Source organism: Diceros bicornis, chromosome 5, assembly GCF_020826845.1.
Source record: "Diceros bicornis minor isolate mBicDic1 chromosome 5, mDicBic1.mat.cur, whole genome shotgun sequence".
NCBI classification, from domain to species: Eukaryota; Metazoa; Chordata; class Mammalia; order Perissodactyla; family Rhinocerotidae; genus Diceros; species Diceros bicornis.
The window spans coordinates 74,630,180-74,652,266 of NC_080744.1; the positions used below are offsets into that span (position 1 = coordinate 74,630,180).

Here is a 22,087-nt window from a genome sequence, read left to right on the forward strand (position 1 = left end):
GATGTAATACTTCGTTTCTAGATATTCATGTTTTCAGCATCATTATGTAATTATATAATTGAGGGCAGTTCAACTGTCACCTGCACAAGGAAAGTCTTGCTCTGATCTTCTACTCCTTTTCTATTACATCATCTTGTTTTATTTTTATCATAGCACTTATCCAGATCTGACATTATCTTTTCATTTTATTGAATTTCTTATTTATTAACTCTTTGCTTCCATCCATGATCGTGGGGAAGTTACCGTGAGAATGTAAATTCTCTGAGAAGAGAACTGTTTCTGTCTTGTGTATTGTTCCACCGGGAAAATCTAGAGTAGTGCTTGATGGAAAAAAGTATTGTATGGAGATTAAGCTTAAATTCTAGTTCTTCTTTCTGTAGTACTTGTATTTTCATATTTTCCATTTAGATTCTCAATCCATCAGAATTTAAATGGGCGTAGAATGTGAGGTAGTTATCCAATTTTTTCTTCTCAAATGATTAGCTATTTGTTCCAATACCTACTAGTTTATTCTTCCACATGAACTCTAGAACCATTTGTTTTATCAAATTCATAAAGATATTGCTTGAGATATTGGTTGGAATTATTCTCATTAAATATTACTTTGAAAGAACAAACGCTATACCCTATTGAGTCTTTCCTACATGGCCATGGCATGTCTGCATTCATGCATGTCTTCATTCATGGCTTTTAGTAGATGTTTGTCTTTTTCTTCATAGACAGCTCACTGATTCCTTGATAAAAGTATTCCTATTTTTTAAAAGTGTGGTACTGTTAGAAATGGGATCATTTCTACATTATTTTTTTAACTGACTTTCTTTGGTATGTAGGAAAGCTATTGATCTATTTGTTTATAGCAATCTGTGTCTATCCATCTATCCAATATCATATTCAGCCAGGCTAATCTCTTATTATTTCCAAGGGTTTAGTTAATAATCTTGAGGGTTTTAGTCTTACAATCAAATTGCTTATAATGATTTTTTAATCTTCACTTTCAATGGTTTTATTGTTATTTCTGTTTCTAGTTTTACTGCATTGATTTCAACTTCCAGAAAATGAAAAACAAGAGGGATAACAGTGTACAATATGTCCTAGTTTTTCCTTATAATAGGAGTGCTTCTTGTGCCCCACTGTGAAAGATGATTTACACTTTTATTTTAATGTAGTTATGACTCATTCTTTTACATTAAATACGTATATATACACACACACACTTTTTTTGGACTGTCAATTAGTTTCTAGAAACTGTGTCATGAGTTGAATAACACAGGTATCACCAATTTATGGAGTTTATATTCAACAACTAATTATAAATCAGACGACTTACCCCAAATTACCTTTTTTTACATATCAGAAATAGAAATAGATTTTATTAATTTAGTATCTTTATATAATCATTTTTTAAATTTAACCTGTAACTGTGATGTGTTAATTTCCTACCTTGATCCATCCTTGAATTCCTGAGGTAAATCCTATTTTATCCTGGTGGGCAGTACTCTTAAAAAATTATTAATTTGTTTTGCCCATGGCTAATTTACAATTGTTCTTTTAAAAATCCTTAGACAACCAGTTTATTGGTAATAAACATACCTTGTGACCTAGTCATAATACAGTTTTGATTGTCGCCCACCATCCTCCTAAACATTGTTCAGTGAGATATGAAATTTCTTTGCCTTGGGTAAAAATTTGGGCAAAGCCCATGGTTTTCTGCCAATATTTTAGTAATAGTCCTTTTCCGTCTTTATGTTATATGGGAATTCTCAGTTCAATGTTTAATATTAAATTCAGATTTAGCTTTAATATTTTCTCTTTCCACAACCCAACCTTATTTCAGGCTGGAAGCCTGTAGTGGCAAAGGGAGAGTAGTTGACTTCTCAGCCTCTCTGCCTCTACTTTTCCTGTATGCCGACAATAATCCAGCTTGGTAGCCTACATATGACTCCTACAGTTTTCAAGTTTATTTTGGGGGGCGGGTGGAGGGAAAATAAGTAAGAAAAGTTTTATTTGAACTGGTACCGTTTTCTGGTGGCTTCCCTGGGCCTAGAAGATATTGAAAATTGACTCTTCTCAGGGCTTCCCACCACTGGGCATGTCTGTCTAGCTGGTCCCTTGACCAGCACTGGGGGTTGGGGAAGTGGGTGCTGGATATGTTTCTATTCCATGGAGTCCTTTGGAACTCTTTCTGAAACTCTAGGAATACATTCTTTGTGGTCATCTTCCATCTCTCTACCCATCTAGGCAGCCCTGTTATAGAGGATCCAAGATAACTCCAGATCCTCCATTTTTTCCACGTAGCTCATGTGTGATCCACAGGAAATATGTCTGCATTCCTAGACTAACGATCCAGTTCCTATTTAGTCTCCCCTACCCTGCCACCTCAAGACTGCTTTAATTTTTACAAGTGTGAAGCAAGCACCATTCCTCCTAGAGTCCCGACTGGAAGGAGTTACTATCCCTTAGGGATGGCTGGAAACTCGCCCAAGAAATCTATTCCCAAGTTAGTTCCCTCTGTCTCATTACTCTGACCTCTATTAACATCCATGACTTGACTGAAGTTTCCAAGAACAATGAGCCAATTCACTGAAATTTCCTAGTAAAATATCCAATAGTGAGGTAATAATGTGAGGCCCTTTCACAGATTTGTGATATATACCACATTGATGTGTCAAATATATTAATAAATTGTATCTATCTTTAGATTTCTTTGTGTGTTTTGACATAATATAAATCAAGAAGATTTCTCTGTTTTTGTATGATCTGTAATAGATTATAATATATCGTAAATATCTATTTCTAAAAGGGTTGATGTATTCAAAGAATTTACCCATAAGTACATATTTTGCATGAAATGTTTTTTATTGATGCGTTGTACTTTGAATAGGTAATTGAATGACATTTTCCACCCTAGCGTACACAGCTTCAGTTTCTGCTGTACTTATAGGTCTCTTTAGGTTTTCTTCTTGTATAAATCTTGAAAGTTTATGTTTTTCAGGAAAATGTCCTTTTTATCTGGATTTTCTAATTCATTAGCAGGCGCATATGCATTACCCTCTTAAACATATTGTTATATTCCCTTCTTCATTATACTTTTATTCAGTCGCATCAAGAAATATTTATCTATTTTATTTATATTTTTAAAGACCTAGGCTTTGATTTTATATCATAATTCTGTTCATTAATTTCTGCTCTATCTCTGTAAACATCCTCCTCCTCTTGCTTTTAAAGATCTCTTTATTGGGAAATGACATCAACAAAATGTCAGACTAAGAAGTTCCAAGCTCTTGTTTCTCTATAGAAACATCACAAAACAAGCAGAAGCTGTCTGAACCAACTTCTTAGGAGCTCTGGAAAATATTCTAAAGTTGATGGCAACCAACCAAATGCCAAATAAAGAAAAATCTATATTCAAACAGTAGGAAAGTCTCATGGCATTTTTACCTGCCATTTCTCCCCTCCCCTCCCTGCTGCACAGTGGTCTTGAGCAGGCGGCAACCCCATTACCAGTCTCCCTGTTGCACTGAGGGAGCAGAGCAGAACTTGTTTATGAATTATTGTGTCACATATGTTCTAAACTGTCTGGAGGATACCTGAAGGACTGAAGCAAGATGCTCATCTCTATTTTGCATAACTCAGAATGCAGGCAGGAAAAGAGGCAGGTACTTCTGATAAAGGCTACAACATGTCTACAAATCCATAGATGTCTAGGGCAAGAGATTCTGGGTGGAAATGTAAAATAGATCATCCAAGGCCTAAAGGAGAATCTGGGGTGAGACTCTGTGGGAAATTTGGTCATTCAAAAGGAGCCACATATACAGGAGAATTTAGAAAGCCATGCATATGGCCAGGCAAGACATATGCTCAGAAAAGTCCTGAGAAGACCTAAGTTTTCACTCTGACTGAACCCTAGGCTCAAAGCCATCCTAACTAAGTGGTAAAGGAATGAGCCAGCACAGAGCCAATCTGCAAAAACTTGAAGAGGTGGATCTTCTCTCGTTTTTGTTTGTTTTTATGGGATTCTTTTGTGTGCTTTAGCTCCTGACATTCAAAGAAATCTCTGTTAAAACATTAGCTGAACATGAACTAATGGGACAGAGACTGCTGATTACACTTGACAAGGAGTAGTCTTTTCAAAAAAAGTTGAGAAATCTCTCAAAACAAATGGACTATGAAATCCTTTCCTCCCCCATGCAAAACAAACCAACAGACAAAAACAGCAAACCCTGGGGAAAGGGGAAACATCTGATTTCTAGAGTAACAACATTATAATAGTCAAATGCCCAATTTTCAAGGAAAAAAAATCACAAGACATACAAAGAAACAGGAAAACATGATCCATTCGAAGGAACAAAATAAGTTGACAGGAAGCGTCCCTGAGTAAACCCAGACATTGGATTTACTAGATGAAGACTTTAAGTCATTTGTCTCAACTATATTCAAAGAGCTAAGGGAAAACATGGACAAAGAACTAACGGAAATAGGGAAAGTGATATATGAATAAAATGAACAAAATAAAGAGAGAGAAATTATAAAAGGGAACCAAACAAATTCTGAAGTTGAAAAATATAATAATTAAAGTAAAGAATTCACTAGAGGTGTTCACCAGCAGATGTGAGCAAGCAGAAGAAAGAATCAGCATAATTGAAGATAGGACATTTAAAATGATTGAGTCTGAGGAACAGAAAGAAAAAAGATTGAAGAAAAGTGAATGAAGCCTAAGGGACTTGTGAGAAACCATCAAGTGCACCAATATATGTATTATGGAAGTCCCAAGAGATGAGAGTGAGAAAGGGGCAGAGAGATTATTTGAAGAAATATTGGCCAGAAACTTCCCAAAGTTGATGAAAACATGAATCTACAAATCCAAGAAGCTCAATGAACTCCAAGTTGGATAAAACTAAAGAGACCCACGCTAGGAAACGTTTAATCAAACTGCGAAAAGCCACAAACACAGAGAATCTTGAAATCATTAAGAGAGAAGGGACTCATCACACATAAGGGAGCCTCAAAAAAAGATTATCAACCAATTTTTCATCAGAACCTTGGAGGCCAGAAGGCAGTGGGATGATTAAATATATAAAATAATGAAAGACAAAATCTATCAAGAGAGAATTCTATATCTGGCAAAATTGTCCTTCAAAAATGAGGATTAAGTAATAAATCTCGGATAAACAAAAGCTGAGGAACTTTATTACTACTGCAACTTCCCCACAAGAAAGGGTAAAGGTAGTCTTTCAGATTGAAATGAAAGGATGCTAGACAGTAACTTGAAAGTGTATGAAGTTGTAAAGATCTCCAGTAAACATAAATAAAGCCAGTATTATTTTAATTTTTGTTTGTCATTCCACTTTTTATTTTCTACATGATTTAAAAGTCTAGTGTATAAAAATAATTATAAATATATGTTATTAAGTACACAATGTATGAAGATGGACTTTGTAACATTAATAACATAGGGATGTGCAAAGCAAATTGAGTAGAGATTTTATATGTGGTTAATGCTGGTATCCATTCAAATTAATTATTATAATTTTAGGATGTTGTATAATCCCCATGGTAACCAAAAAAAAATCTATGGAATATACACAAAGGAAATGAGAAGGGAATCAAAACATGTCACACACACACAAAATAAATTAAACAGAAAAGAAAACTAAGATGGAGAAAATGAAGGAACAAAAGGCTATAGGACATACAGAAAATGAATGGCAAAATGGCAGATTAAGTCTTTCCTTATCAGTAATTACTTTAAATATAAATGGATTAAACTCCTCAAACAAGAGCTAGAGATTGGCAGAATGGATAAAAAATAAGACAGGATTTATCTATATGCTGTCTACAAGAGACTCACTTTAGATCTAAAGACACAAATAAATTTAACGTGAAAGGATGAAAAGATGTATTCCATACAAATAGTAATGAACAGACAGCTGAAGTGGCTATACTAAAATGAGATGAAACAGACTTTAAGCCAGAGACTGTAACAAGAGACAAAGAAGAACACCATTTATTGATAAGAGTAAATTCACCAAGGTGATATGATAGTTATAAACATATATGCACCAAACATCAGAACTACAAAATATATGAAGCAAACATTCGCAGAATTGAAAGGAGAAATAGACAGTTCTACAATAATACTAAAACTTAGGAGATGCTGGCAAACAGTGCTAAGAGGGAAATTTATACCTGTAGACACTTACATTTAAATGAACCCGACTTTACACCTTAAGGAACCAAAAAAAGAAGAGTAAATTAAACCAAAGCTAGCAGAAAGAATAAAATAACAAAGAGTAGAGCAAAGGCAAATAAAATAAAGTGTACTAAAACTATGTAGAAAAGGCAATGAAACCAAAATTTGGTCCTTTGAAAAGATCAACTAAATGGACAAACCTTTAGTTAGAGTGACTGAGAAAACAGAGAGAAGACTCAAATAAGTAAAATCAGAAATGAAAAGGGGAACATCACTACAGTTTTACAGAAATAAAAAAGTCTATAAAAGAATACTATGAAAAATTGTATGCCAGGGGCTGGCCTGGTGGTGTAGTGGTTAAGTTCGCATGCTCCACTTTTGCATGGTAAATGAACTAAGCTAGGTACAAAAGGACAAATATTATACGATTCCACTTATATGAGGTACCTAGAATAAGTGAATTCATATAGAGAGAAAGTAGAATACAGAAGTCCCGGGAGAAGGAGAGAGTGGGGAGTTATTGTTTAATGGGGACAGAGTTTCTGTTTGGGAAGATGAGAAAGTTCTGCATATGGATGGTGGTGATAGTTGCACAGTAATGTGAATGTACTTAATGAAATTGACCTGTACACTTAAAAATGATTAGAGTGGTAAATTTTATGTTACGTATATTTTACTCCAATTTTTAAAAAAATAGTTCTTTATTGTTTCATGTTTAATTCTAATTTATTAACTTGTGTTCTGTTTAATTTTGCTCTGTTTCTCTAGTAAAGCTCAGTTTCATACTCGTTTTCTGTCCTATCCCTATCATATTCTCTCTATTTTCAAAGCTTTGTCTTCTTCCTCTGCCATTAGGAAGGTGTTACAAGTTTGCCCTCTCCTTTCCACTCTAAGAATGGTCCCCAGACCAGCAACAGCAGCAACATCCTCTGGGAAATTCAGAATTATAGACCCACCCCAGGCCTTCTGCTCAGAATCTACCTGCATTTTAACAAGATCCCTCAGTGACTTGTGTGCCCATTGAAGTTTAAGAAGTCATCCACGTCAGTAAATGACCGTGTCAATTCTTTCAGTTTCTGTCTTCAGTCTCTGTCTTCAGTACAAATTTCGATTCAGCACTTGCTGTGGGGAGTCCTTGCATTCTTCTCTCAGTTTTACAGCGTCTGTCCGTCTATGCCTTCATCTCAGCCTATTCTTTCCTTATGTCTCCCTGTTCTTGTTTATTTAAAGAGAGGATATGCATTCATGCCTTTTGACACCAGACACATATCTTCCAAATTTTTCAACTTTCATTTTCTATGCTTCCATACTTTTCATTGAACACCTCTTTGTTTTATTGAGAATGTTTATCCTTCGGTGGGACAGATTTGTGGAGACAGTGATTTTCTAGTGAGACTGTGGATATGGTGACTTTGGCTCCTTTCAGTCTCACTCTCACCTTGGAAGCTTTAGTCCCTAAGGTATAAATCTGAAGATCAGGTTAATTGCTCCATTCGTGATACCTAATTACCATTCATTGAGGGTAGGTCCACCCCTCTGACTGCTGGGTTAACTGATTAGGTCATGAGGGCAGGTGCGATGTATGGTACTTGGAATAGAGTCTTGAATGATGTCTTCCACTCTGGCACCACGGCTTCCCTGCCCTGTGCATATCTGCCTCTAGCGGCGTTGGCTTTTCTTTGAGGTGGTGGGCTGTGGGCATTTGACTAGGTCTCCCCCACTACTTTCAAGCAGGAAGTTGTATACTCTAAAGCTATAGAGGGGGAGAGAGAGAGGAGCTGGGGGTGGGGCAGTTAGAGGGCAGGCCAGGTCGCTCATTCCATCTGGCTCAACAATGTTTTTCTAGCCCTTTCCAGTGGAGCTTACTGTGGTGATGAAGATGTTCTATAATCTGTACTGTCCAATACAGTAGCCACCAGCCATATGTGGCTATTGAGCACTTGAAATGTGGCTAGTGCAACAGAGGAACTGAATTTGTAAATTTATTTAATTTTAATTAACTTAACATTTAAATGTAAATAGTCACATGTGGCTAGTGGCTATCAGTTTGGACAACAGAGTTCTAGAAGTGAAGCCCCGCAAGTGCCATGATTAGATCCAGATGGTTGGGGAGACTCAAAGGACTTTTCTGATTCCTTCAAACTGTTTCCTCCCTTTCTTTTCAGAGGGTTGAGCCTGTGGTGTTATCCTGAGAAATTCCTCGGTCCCCCACCCAACAGTGCTGTTCCTGGCAGGTGCTTGAGGGTCTGGCACACACTTCTCTCTTGGCTTGGGTTCTTAGCAGTGTTGCCAGTTTGGGGCTTTGTGTGGCTTTATCACCATATTCTTTGAAAATCAGGAGGAGGCACATCAGGGCCGGTCTCATTTGCCTGATGTGACTACTCTGTTCACCAAGATTGACATTCCTGAAATTATAGTGGGTATATGCTGAAATAGAGAAACAGATGCTCCTGCTTTAGAAAAATACTAAGGGCTTTGCTGTCTTATGACACTCCTGAATAGAATCTATATCTGTAAGATAATTTATGCTTTTCCATGTATGCAGTTACTTGTGCTGATTGTTGTATCTGTCATCTATTGCCACAACGTTGCTGCATAACAAACAGCTAGAAAGCCTCCACGTCAGATGATGATAAGTGCTCATTGCTAGTGTGTCTGGGTGATTGTTGAGCATCTCTGCTGATCCTGGCCAGCTCACTCACAAGCCCAGGGGTGGGTGATCTCTGCAGAACGAGTGGGCACCCATATCTTTCTCCTATGTCCATTCTCCTCCTACGACCAACAGACTCATCTGGGCATGGTTTTCTCACAGCAAAGGCAGAAGCACAAGAGGAGACCAGAAACACAGGATGCCTCTTGGGGGCTAAGCTTGGGACTGGCACCCTGTCACTTCTACACATTCTGTCAGACAAAGCAAGTCACAAAGTTGGCCCTCATTCAAGAGGTGGGCAGACAGCTCCTCTTTAGTGAGAAAAATTGCAAATGACATGGCAAAGAGAGTAGATACTGGGAAGGAGGGAAGGAGTGGGGCTGCCAACACAGTCAGCTTACCACAACAATTTTCTCAGCAACATCCTCAAAGAGTCTGCATAGCAAAGGACTTTGGACAGTTCTGTGAACATATTTTCTTATGCTTTTTGTAAAACAAAACAAAAATTGGGATAACTTAAATGTTGGCTTATGCCCTGTGCCCTCTTCACATTGAATAAGTACTTGCTTTAGAAGAATACTTGGTTGATCTGAATTATTTGACTTGGTCCTTAATCCCAGCATCTGAGTTCCTGTTCCTGGAAAAATGATAGACACCTCTGCTGCCTGATGCACCTGGCATGTGGGGAACCAGGAATGAAGATGAGTAAGAGTTACTATAGAGTGGGTGCAAAGAGCTAAATGGTTACCAGTAAAGCAATACTCTAGGTGTGCTGCCTATCCCATGGCCACAGATAACAACTGTTGCTCAGAGTTCTCGGATGCTTGGGCACCCCCAGTGCAAGTCACACAGAAAGTGATGCTAACTTGCTCCCGGGTCCAGTTAGTTTAACAAGATTGCGGTCAGAGAGCCAGGATTCCTGCATTGATGGCTGCATTTTCCTGTGATGCTCACTGCAGTGGAAGTAATAAATCTCATAGGCGTGAACATCAGCCTGTTAAGAATTCATTCTGCAGCAGAAGGATTGAGAGACTACTCAGCTATTAATGCAGAGGGTGTCATCCAAGCATCTTGAGCAGTGAGCCCATGGAGGCTCTCAGAGGGTCAGTAATCATGCAAGGTCAGAGCTCCTCCTGGGAGTGCTTGAGAGAGGGCAGGTGTCCACTCGGGCTCTTAAATTTGGGGGATTAAAGCCAAGAAGGGCCAAGCTACCTCTTTCTCTTTCCACATTTTGCTTGAATCCCATGGTGTTGCTTACATCTTGCCTCTGTATCTTCAAAGTCATTTTTTGTTCAGTGAGTATTTATGTGTGCGTATGGGCACTGTTCTAGGCATTGGGGAGATGGCTGTAGACAGGAGAGACAAAGCCCTGCTCTCAGGCTCACCTGAGGAAGGGCGAGGGGCCTGCAAGTCAGCAAATAGATGGACGCTTCCATTGTAGATAGTTCTAAGTGTAATGAGAGATTAAAATGGAAGTAATGAGAGGAGAGAGAGCTGAGGTTGAAATACTTCAGTTCTGGAAGGCCTCCGAGAGAGCTGGTTAAGGATATTTTAATCTCTGCCCTCCCTGGTATTTACCATGAATCTAAAGATTCGTACAAGTGGAGAAAGAGATTGTGTGCCTTGCCCTAATGATTCACTTTAAACATGGATCCCAGAGTCTGCCCGTAGTCCACCTTTCCCAGAAACATTGACAAGGAGTACTTCCGTACCTCAACTGACAAATGGACGTTTCAGGCAAATGTTTGTGCTAGTAAATGTGTTCCTGACCAGCCAACAGTGACATTTGCACAGCAGCCTTTCCAGGTGGTCTGTGGAGAAATCTGTATTTGTGCAATGACATGAAGGATTTGCATCTGCTTTTATTCTTTTTAATTGGTGGAAATTTAAAACTGGAAGTGCTGACACCAAAGTACACCTCATAAGGTTAATAAAATTGAGACAAAGTGAAAACCCTTCAACATGCCGAAAGCCGTAGGTCTCCTTGACTCAGGCTCCTTTACTCAGCTGTGCAGGCAAAGGACACACACGGATTGTTCATAGACAGTGTCCAGAGATGGCAGGTATCTCATAATAGGATTTTAACCTTGCTCCTTAGCATATAATGCTCCCCTTATAAACTTCAAGTTTATTCCTTGAATTTTCATACTTTTGACTGTTAAACATATATTTAGGATTGTTTCACTTATAACAGCAGGACTATCTACTAAACCCTATTCCACAATGGGTTAAATATCACTACTGTTTCTGCAGGTGTACTGTGTAGAATATTTATTTTCTCCCTTTGTATATTTCCAACTTGTCACATATATAATGAGAATATTATGTAGATATATCATCTCTGTGTGTGTATATATGTGTGTGTGAGATATATATGTATATAGCCAATTTCTCTACCCTTTTTGCTCCTCTTTCAAAACAAGAACCTCATTCCCTGAGTAGGCTTTTAAAAGTTGAATATATTTCATACTGTAAGGCAGAAGAGGTGTCAGGGAGGTAGTAGAGTGTAGCATTCAGGTGGCCTAGATCTGAATGCTGCATCAGTCTTCCAGTAGCATTGGAAACGTGGTCAACCTACTTATTCTTTGCAAGCCTGGGTTTGCTCATCTGCAAAATGGAAGTAATAATAAGACCTCTGTGGTGTGGTTGTTGTGAGATTAAATATACAAGTATTCAAGTGCTGAGCACAGAGCTGGGCATAAAGCAAACCCAACCAACGTTATGTGAAGTAAAGGTAGGATTTCATGCTGTCCTGGGCACCGAGGTAGTAAGTCAGCCACCTTTCCTATAGCCTTGTCCTGTCCTCTGTCCCTTGCTTCTCTACTTCTCTATCAATTTTTTTTTTTTTTTTTTTTTTTTTTGCTGAGGAAGATTCACCCTGAGTTAACATCTGCCACCAATCTTCCTCCATTTTTGCTTGTGGAAGATTAGCCCTGAGCTAACATCTGTGCCAATCTTCCTCTATTTTATATGTGGGCTGCCACCATAGTATGGCTGACGAGTAGTGTAGGTCCACACCCGGGATCCGAACCCTCGAACCCAGGCCTCCAAAGTGGAGCATGCCAAACTTAACCACTACGCCATGGTGCTGGCCCCTCCATCATTTTTTTTTTTTTTTTTACTTTCTACTGTAAGCACCCTCAAAGTGTGACTATTTGTAAAGAAAGGACATATTGAATGCAGACATCTTTTCTGTCACTTCGCCACCATCTTTCTCTGCTTTTCTATCAGAAGCATATGTTGCAGCCATAGAGACTCTAAGTATTGCTCTCTCTCAATCAAAAAACAAAAAAGAGTGGCCGGGCCAGTGGCATAGCAGTTAAAATCCTGCATTCCGCTTCAGCGGCCCATGGTTCACAGGTTTGGATCCTGGGTGTGGACTGACACACCACTCGTCAAGACTTGCTGTGGCAGCGTCCCATACAAAGTGGAGGAAGATGGGCATGGGTGTTAGCCCAGGGCCAATCTTCCTCAGCAAAAAAAAAGGAGGATTGGCAATGGATGTTAGCTCAGGGCTGATGTTCCTCACAAAAAAAAAAAAAAAAAAAGAAACAACGACCAAAAAAAGTAAGGAATCTGCTGAAGAGTAATACTGCAGAAACCCTCACCCAGTCATATTTCTCATTGACTTCACCACTATTCCTTAGAAATAGGAGTGGAATTCTCAGATTACAGAGGGCTGTTTAAGTGGAGCTAAATGTTGGTTAAATTCTTCTCTCAGGACAAATAAAATTTATTAGGGAAAAATATGAAAAAGGGTGTATGAGTGTTGGGGATTCTGCAAACGGAGCTCAGATGTCATTGTGGCTTCCCTGCCCTTGGTTGATCTCCATTAACTAGGCTTGTGCTCTCAGTTCTACAGACCGTGAAATTCCCTTGTATGGTTTCTGCAAAGTCCCAGGGCTGCAAAATTTGGTCAATTCACTCAGTCCACTCCCTAAGCCTGTCATAAGTTCAGCCAACTTGATTGAAGGTTTTGTGGCTCAGGCAGGGGTTCTGGCAGGCTGCCCCTTTCTTGATCTCTCTGACCCCCTTCCGTTTTCTTGCTTTTCTGTCCCAAAAGCACGCAGACCCTTTCCTTCTTCCGTTGTGTCATCCCTGTGCTGACCTTTCACAGCAAGAGTAGCCTCTCGTGTCTTACTTTCCACCATGAAAGAGTTTTCCATGCATTTCTTCCATAGGAAGAAGAGTAATGAATACATGTTTTTACCTTCTTCCTCAAGTAAATGGGAAAAGGGCTCCATTTTATGGACAGTATTATACCAGAATGAGAAGACAGGACAACAGCTGTACTGGGGATGCTCTCACCAATTCTTCTAGCTTCATGTTCCCCTTCCAATAATCCCCATATAACACTCTACATAATGTGACAATAAGTGTGAGTCCCCAAACAGTTTGGATATGTTTGTGTTTGTGTGCATGTGTTTCAGGGATGATACTGGGCAATAAATAAGGAAAACAAACAACAAATAGTACCCTCAATTATTGACTCTGTTCAAGTGAATAGGTACCAAATGTGTGGGAAAATTTAAAAATTTGAACATTTCCAGAAGAGATCTTTTCTCTTCCTCATAAAAATTCATAATTTTAGCAGAACTTTTTTCTAATTTTGCCTTGTAGGCATCTTGTATGGATGTTGGGTTGTCAATCTGCCGTAAAACATGCCAGAGTTTAAAAGTGTGAGGCTGGGTCTTCAGTTGGCTAGAAAGTCAGATGCTGTAGAAAAATATAGCAAAGAGCTATGTGTTCACTTTGGATTACAGAATGTAATTCACTCCTTGGAATGATAATCGCAAGTATTATGACATTTGGAAAGAACACACTTTCAGCATTGGTATGGGTCTTATAGCATTTGTCTGTATGACACTTGCATGCTATTTATAGAGAAAAATTCAGCATTGACCCACGATTGCCAAAAATGTTGACATTTTCGCTCTCTGCTCTTCTCAGCCATTGAAATGTAGACCTTTCCTTAATCTGCTGCTTAACCCGATGCTATAGAAGGACATACTTTACTCCATTATTCCCTTAGCCCCTGCATTTAGGTTAAATGAGACAAGCCCAACAGAACTGGCACATGCTTGGTGTTTTAGTGGTGTTTTGTTTAGGATCTGCTGATAGGAGCAGAACTTGCTTATGTTGCCTGAAGTAGTAGAAGGTTTGTTGTGAATATTCAGACAGAAGGCTATCCAGAGAAAGCTGAATACTGGGCTTCAAGAAAGGTGGAACCAGGAGGCCGGCCTGGTGGCTCAGCGGTTAAGTGCGCGTGCTCCGCTTCGAGGGTCCAGGGTTCGCAGGTTCGGATCCCGGGCGCGCACCAATGCACCGCCTATCAAGCCATGCTGTGGCGGCGTCCCATATAAAGTAGAGGAAGGTGGGCACGGATGTTAGCCCAGGGCCAGTCTTCCTCAGCAAAAAGAGGAAGATCAGCATTGGATGTTAGCTCAGGGCTGATCTTCCTCACAAAAAAAAAAAAAAAATTGTGGAACCTGGAAAGTGGTTGGGAATTAAAGTTAACTCCAGGGATCTCAGGAGAAGGCATTCTTACTTCTTCATTCTTATGATCCACCATTGAATGGGCTTGGCCAGGGCTGCCAGTTGCACAACTTCCACATCAGCCATGAGAATGCTGCTCCCTGAGGTGTGTAGTACACAGCCTGCAAGGCCATGTGCTGTGGCCCAGCCACAGCGACCACTGTCTCTTCATCCATCTTCTCTTTGCATTTCTCTACCTCTCTTATGCTTTCTCGTGCCTTACTCTCCAATTTGAAAATGGCATCACATGCCACTATTCATGAACTTGCAAGTTCAGCTCCATTCTTGTCTTTTCTTTAACTAACTTCTATGGAAGAGAATCCCTTCAGCTCCATTCTGCCTTTTAACTTAGGCCACGTCCTAGATTCTTGATCAACTGATGGTTGACTGTCCATGAATTAGGGACCCACCCCAGTGGTGGGGAAGTGGTGGGATTCTAGAAGAAGAGAAAATGTAAAACATAGTGGCCTAATTGTTGCATTTTCAACAGAGGCTTTGGGTAGATTGATTCCCCTAAAATGAGGCTATAGACAGAGTAGGAAATGAACTTGACATTTCTGGAAGTGTTGTCTCTCAATGTACAGTTGGTTTAATCACTGTCTGACAGAGGCTTAACTGTCCTTGGGTCATGATATCAATTCTTTCCATGGCTATGGTTGACGTGAAGGGAAGCTGACCCACTCATTTTGATTCATAATCAATAACATAAAAGCCAAATATTCTCTTTGAAAAGATAGATGATCTCATGGTGAAAAGCTCTGGAGTGTTAGGATGCAGGCCAGTGGATGACTATAATAAAATAAAATCAAGCAGAAGCTTAGCTCAGAGTTCCAGAGTGTAGCCTGTGGATCTGTAGCTACTTGAACACTTCACATGGAAAGTCAGAGAATTCAATCTTAATCTAACCAGTGCTGTCACCACACATAAATTTTCTCTGTGCTCTAAAGGTTAGAGAGCCACTAGACAATGACCCAGAACAAAAATGAAAGATAAGAGCTTCCCGAGAAACCCCTTTCTCTGCCCTTGATTATCCAAAGTGAATGAGACTCCATGAAGAATTTTATAGGATTAAAAGTTTTTGTGTTGCTTTTCTTGATAAAGCCAGCCTACAGTATACTAAAAACCTATTCATTCAGTGTATATCGTGAAATACGTTTAGTCAGGTGTACTTTGGGGAGAGGGTCCTCCGTGACGGTTACTCATCCTCTATCTAGAAGTGGTTTTCCTGCTGCATGTCTCATCCTGTCTTTAATATCTGCCCTCACTCTGTGTGTTTCAGAATCACCACGACCGCAGCGTGCATGATGGACCTGAGGAGGTATCCCTTGGACGAGCAGAACTGCACTCTGGAAATTGAAAGCTGTGTGTATCTGTATTTCTTTTTCATCCACTTTGTGTTTTAGGTCTTCTTGTCATTATTTGGCATCTTTTCCAAGGCATATGTAATTTTCTTAACATACTTTTTAACTATCTTAAAGATTAGAGGTCTAATCCTCCACTCTCCAAATTTCACTGTCATGACAGAGAGAGAGAAAGAAACAGAGAGAGAGAGTGACAGAGATTGAGACTCAGTATAGAGGAATTCTCCATTCTAATCTGATTAAGAGAGTCTGTTTGCTGTGCTGAAATATAAGAAAACAAACGCTCCCATCTCAGTCCATTTGATGAAAAGAGAGCAAACCCTGAGATGCAATTTTCTCACAATGTGCTTCATCATGCGTGAGTGGCTGTACTCCTGGGACCCTGCAGTTGGAGTAAAACTCATTTCCCATCAGGAACTCAGCTTTACAAGCAAGCTATTTCTGCATCTTGGCAATTTTCTTCAATTTGAAGAGTATTCAGATGCCTTATTGATAATTCAGTGTTGAGTACCTCTGTGTGAGGGACGAGAGCTGCATCTATATCATCTAACAAACTAATGTCCCGCCTGCTACCTGAACTACATCTGCTCATGTATCCAGTGCTGTTGTTATTGTTACTTATCCTGGCCTATCATAGACTGGTTTATAATTAGTCTTAATTGGATTTAGGCTTTTCAGTATTTATATTGAAAATTTTTTTGGATGCAAATGACTGACTTTGCAGTGTCCCTTGATGCATTTGTGGTGAGAAGTGAATGTCTTTATGAATAAACATCTTGGAAAGTTGCAATGGTGGTAGGTCAGTGTCCAGGTCCCAGACGGAGCGGGCCCCGCTGTGCCTCTCACTTCCGCACTACATCGCTGTCATGTTTTCTGAGAGCTAAGCTTTCAGAAGGTGAGGGATGTGAGTTCACGTCAAGTGCTACATAATGGAACCCTCTGGGGATATTTAGCATGGAAAACAAAAGGCTCAGGGGAAAGATGATGATTTCCCAGTAGTTGAAGGCCTATCCTAGGAAGTTAAGTGGATTCTGTGTAGCTGGAGGGTGCAACTCCCACTGGGTTGATGAAAGTTTCAGGAAGGCAAATTTGGGATCTAAGTAAGGAAGCAGCTCCTATTCCAACGGTCTGAACACATAGTGAGTGCCTTGGAGAGTGTAGATTCTGTTACCGTGATGTTTGAACCAAAGTGGGGGATGGGCAGGAAGATCTGTTTTAAGATTTCCTCAGAGTGTGTGAGGCCCCTCCCCCTTGGAGAATCTGTAGTTAAAACATTTGCGTGGAAGAAGGGATTCTCCCAATTTTTTGTGCAAAAGGTTTTATTTAAGTCAAGATGCAAACGTGGGGGAAGAGTGAGCCGTGCAAAGTTCTGAAAGTGTATTCCCTCAGAGGGCACACAAGCCCTGGGCACAGCATGCTGGTCTGAGCCACAGTCAGAAGGCCAGTGGGTCTGGGCTGGGTGAGCGAAGGAGAAGGAGTGTACATACTTACAATGTACACAGGGGCCAGTCCTGTAGATTCTTAGGGTCCTTGTAAGGAGTTTGGACTTGTTTTGCTAATTGCGTTGGGAAACATTTGAGGGTTTTAAGCAGAGAAGTGGCGGTGGTAAGATGTGTGTTTTATTAATGATCATCATAGCTGCCAGGTGAAAATGGAATGTAAGGAAGTCAGAGGGAAGGGAGGAGACAGAAGGTGTGACCACCATGATCCAGGGAGGGAGGATAGCAGATGGGACTGGGGAGGTGGCATTAGTCTTGAGGAGCAGTCATCCCCATAGCTTTGGTCTATTTGTCTAATGTCAAATATTGAGTGTCTGCCTTTGGTTGTATTATATGTTCAAATCAAAAAGTCCGTTATATTGATAGGGTATTTTTCTCTAGGTGTGAGTTTTAATTGGCCTTCCTGATAAAGTTGACCTAATCCTTTAGAAGACTCCTTGGTGCTACGAGTAACATCAGACTTGATTGTCCTATTTACTCGTTGTCAAGAAGCATGGAGTGATTACCAAGTGAACATGAACACTGTGCTAAGAGCTGGGCTTGGAGTTAAAATCCAGCTGATGACCATTCCTCTTTCTAATGAGACCACTGCACAAATCTCTAAGGGTCAAGGATGTCCCAGCAAAAGGCATTTCTAAGGATAGCAAACCTCATGGCCAGGAACACCTAATGAAACCATCCAAAAAAGCCGAGAACACTACTTTGCTCTGAGAGTTTCTGATGTTATTAAACATCATTTGGTTAGATTCACCCCCAGTGTTTTAACTTTTCAGTAGCTTTTGAGAGGTGTTGCCATTCTAGAATTCTTCATACTTGAGTACTCATTTTTTCTTACAACCGTCTTATTCAGTGCTATTAATATATGTTTTAAATTCATTTCTGTGCAATGTCCAGGCCAGCTCTACAGTTCGGCTTTGCAAACAGCTCTGGTCAAAGCCCTCAGCCTCCCCAGTTTCCCTACTTTTCAACAGCAGCCTCATTCAAATCAAACAGCAGAGGTAACACAAGAATATTCAAAAGATGGTTCTTTGATGACACTTCTCTCATAGACATGTACATGAAACAAATCTGCAGTTGTGCGTCCCTTAACAACAGGGAAATGTTCTCAGAAATGCGTCATTAGGCGATTTCATCATTGTGCAAACATCACAGGATATACTTACACAAGATGGTATAGCCTACTACACATCTAGGCTATATGATACTAATGCTATGAGACCACCGTCCGTCGTTGACCAAAACGTTGTTATGTGGTGCAAAACTGTGTTTCAAATATGGGCAAGCTGTTACTTATGTTTTATTAGTGACAGTTTCTTTAGCCTTGCATGTAGACAAAATGATAATGTTTCATTTCCACAATGTCCCTGCTTCTCTCTCCTGGCAGATGGCTACACCACAGATGACATTGAATTTTACTGGCGCGGTGGTGATAAGGCTGTCACCGGAGTGGAGAGGATTGAGCTCCCACAATTCTCCATCGTGGAGCATCGTCTGGTCTCGAGGAATGTCGTCTTTGCCACAGGTGGGTCCTGCATCCACTCATGCTCCCTGGAGGGACACTGGCTGCCTGGGCTGTGATGTTCTACTTATGAAATACCCTGCAACTGACTCACAGTGCTGGGTCATTCAAAGAAGTACTGTCATCAATAATTCATAGTCTTAGGTACCCCTTTTCTCTGTATCTAAAGGGGATCAATAAGCTTTGATGGGTAGGAAGGATCACCTGACGAGGAGATGCTTTCTGGGGCTGGTTACTGGGAAGTTAAAAGACTGAGGGTGAATTTAACTAACTGATGTTTGATAACGTAAGCAACTCTCATCGGGGCAGATAAGAGACCACTGATGGCCTTGAGGCAGGAAGGAAGGGGAGAGGAGAAGACCCGAGGAGTAGATGCTGTTCTCTCAGAAGTAAGAGACCGTCTGTCCACTTCTGGGCCAGCAGTCAGCCTTGGTGGTCCAGGAACTTGGGCCACCTACAGTTAGTGATGCCTCTTCAGACACAGTCATCTGTTCCTAACATTATCTGGTTAAGATTGCCCTGGCCTAGGTTTCATTGTCATCTTTGTTTCAACAGTCCAAAGACTGAGATGGTATCTTTTGCTCTCCTGTCTGTCCTTGCTGAGCTTTTATTAAATTACAACCATGTGTATTTTACAATGTGTAGTGCTTTCTCAGTATACTTATTGACTGCTGCATATTGTAATTGAGATAATAAATGAAAGTGCTTTGTAACCTGTAAGGTATGATAAAGTCCACAAACTCTGGGTAGAAAATGCTAAATGAAGGGACCTCCCACCTCAGCTTTTTCCTGATAATAGAGCTGAAACATCAACGAGTGGGTGGGAAATAGCCCCCGTCTTGTGATGGCACTCATGAATCGGGAAGGCCTCCTCTCTCTGCCTGTTGCCTCTGGCTTAAATGCCTGTGACCCACAGCCACCTGCGTCCCTTTACCTGGCGACCTCCTACTCTTCCTTTAACTTAATCTAGATGCTGCTTCCTCTGGGAAGGCTCTTTGACCCTGCTCTGCTCACACGCTGTCTCCCCAGGCTGGGTTAAGTGGCTGTTCTGTGTTCCCACAGCACTGCACTGATTGCCATCTAGCTCTGCTGTGCCTGCATCCTCAAGAATACATCTCCCTTAGGAGGGACCTGTCTCACTCATGGCTTACCCCTCTCCGTCCCCACCTTGTGGACTGCCTAACACATCCCAGGCATGCAGCAGTAGTCACTGAGCAAGTGAACAATGAGTCAAGCACCATATTCCCTCCTCTCCACCCTGGCCTCTAAGAGCCAATGGACAAAAGCCCAAATGTTTAAGGTCCATTTTCATGCAGTGCCACTTTATCCGCTCTTGCAAGGTGCCCTGCAAATGCCCCTGCGGTCTCTAGAGAGGTTGCAGGGTGCTCACCTTGGGTGGGCAGTGAGATCCAGCAGGAACATGGGCTTCTCATTAAGGAATAACTTCCACAACCAAGAAAATTGCCCCGTGAGGCACTAAATAAAATGATTTATTGCTTTTAAAACCGAGATCAAGCTGTTCCACGCTCCAAGTGTTATGAGCAAAAGGTCTGCTCGGAACACAGGGGTAGCATTCCCTCAGTGGAATAATCCTGCCCATGCCTGCCTTTGTCTAGAAAATTGGTTATGGCCAGTGGGGTGCTGCCATGAGGATCTCTTATTGCATTTTCATTCAGCCTCATCAGAAAGCCTAATGAGGTGTTTGTGGAGGGTGCAGTGCTTCCACGGCAAACTGCAACCACTTAGAATGGTCTTCCTGAATCCTCTAGCTCAAAACCACTCAGGGGCACTTTTTTTTTCAGATGTCGTCTTTGTCTTTATTTTAAGTATGTGTATGGTAGAACATATCCTAATCACATCTGGAGAAAATATACACTACAGGTATGGGGGAGAATATTTAAACTATGAGTAGAGCCATCAGGCCATCAGAATGCAATTCATGTCTTCTTTCCAGTGCTACCAAGTTTCTGCATTTGCAGGGGGTAGCCAGGGCTCCATATCCGTCAGTTATGAACCTCCCATCCTTCAAAGATCTTGCACTTTAAAATTATTCTAGTTTACCTATTTATGTAGAAACGTCATAAGCCACATTGTTTAAAATTATTTTAAAATTAAATATTATACTAATTTATTTTTTTTTTCCACAAGTATTCTGAATTAATGAGATTTCAATCAGTAAACTGGGTTGGGGGACTCTCTAGCCTGGGAAAGAATTCTCAGAAAAGAGATTAGGAAAGAACAAACACGCCAGAGGTTTATTTGGACCAGGCAGACAGAATACATGTTGAATATTCCATGTGGTTCCATCCAGCGGGGTGTGAACACAGAGCTGCCACACCGGAGTCTGCAGGACAGTGGGTGGAGGCAGGTCGGGACCCTGGGGAGGTGAACAAAGCATTTAGGATGTAAAAAGGCCCTGGGGTCAGAGGGAAACAGAGAGTGTCTTGTCCCATGAGATTTCTCACTGGGCTTTCACGGTTTCAGCAGTGTTCCCCAGATGACGTCTTGGAGTCTCGTACTTAGAGGGGTGTTTAGCAGGAATTAAGCCACAGTAAGAGACCTCGCTTAGATATGTTCAAGAAACAGTATGTACAGGCTTTAAAAACACAGACTCTGGAGCCAGATCACCAGAACTTAAGTCTTAACTGAAACGTGCTAGTAGTGTGACTCAGGGCAAGTTATTTAACCTCTCTGAAAAACAGGGATATTAATACTATCTATTTGATAGGGTTGTTGAGAGCATTATGTGAGTTAGTGTAAATAAAGAGCCTAGAATAGTGCCTGGCCCATGGTAAGCCCTGATAGCTCTCATTAGTTAAAATGTGTGGGACCAGGAATGAGGCATGTTTTAAGGAGTCTGAGACTAGATACTCTGGTGGTTCACCAGAGCTTTGCATATTAGAAAATCTATGACATTATTCTCCTGGACTGTTGGTCATGACGTGACTGACTCGTCATTGCTTGTCTGAGTGTTTCGTAAGAGTAGGGATTGTTTGGGTTCGTATTTGTCTCCCTAATACATATCCCAGAGCTTAGTTCACCCAATAGTTTGAAAAGCAAATGGTTATTAAATTGAGAGGTGAAATCTGACCATCATTACTACATATGTATTCACCCCTAATCAAATGGATCATTTCTGCAAAAGAGACACTTTATAAATTAATGACATTATATATTCAAATATTTAATGTACTAAAATATTATGTGTTAAAAGAAAAATCCACATAAAACCTCTTTGTACCTGGGGAGGAAATTAGGTATAACTTTGCCCAGAAAGAAGAGCTGTGTCCGTAAGTGTGCTTTAAAGACAACAAAGAAGGACTGTCTTAGTTT

General features: G+C 40.5%; 1 protein-coding gene across 2 annotated transcripts in view; it reads left to right on the forward strand.

Annotated features, from left to right (window-relative positions):
* GABRB3 (gamma-aminobutyric acid type A receptor subunit beta3) overlaps positions 1-22,087 on the forward strand; it is a 201,221-nt gene that overhangs the window by 149,813 nt on the left and 29,321 nt on the right. For both annotated transcript variants that reach the window (XM_058542249.1, XM_058542248.1), the window contains 2 exons: positions 15,655-15,737; positions 18,620-18,757. In XM_058542249.1, coding sequence (XP_058398232.1) covers positions 15,655-15,737; positions 18,620-18,757 — 221 coding nt within the window. The remainder of the gene's footprint in view (positions 1-15,654; positions 15,738-18,619; positions 18,758-22,087) is intronic.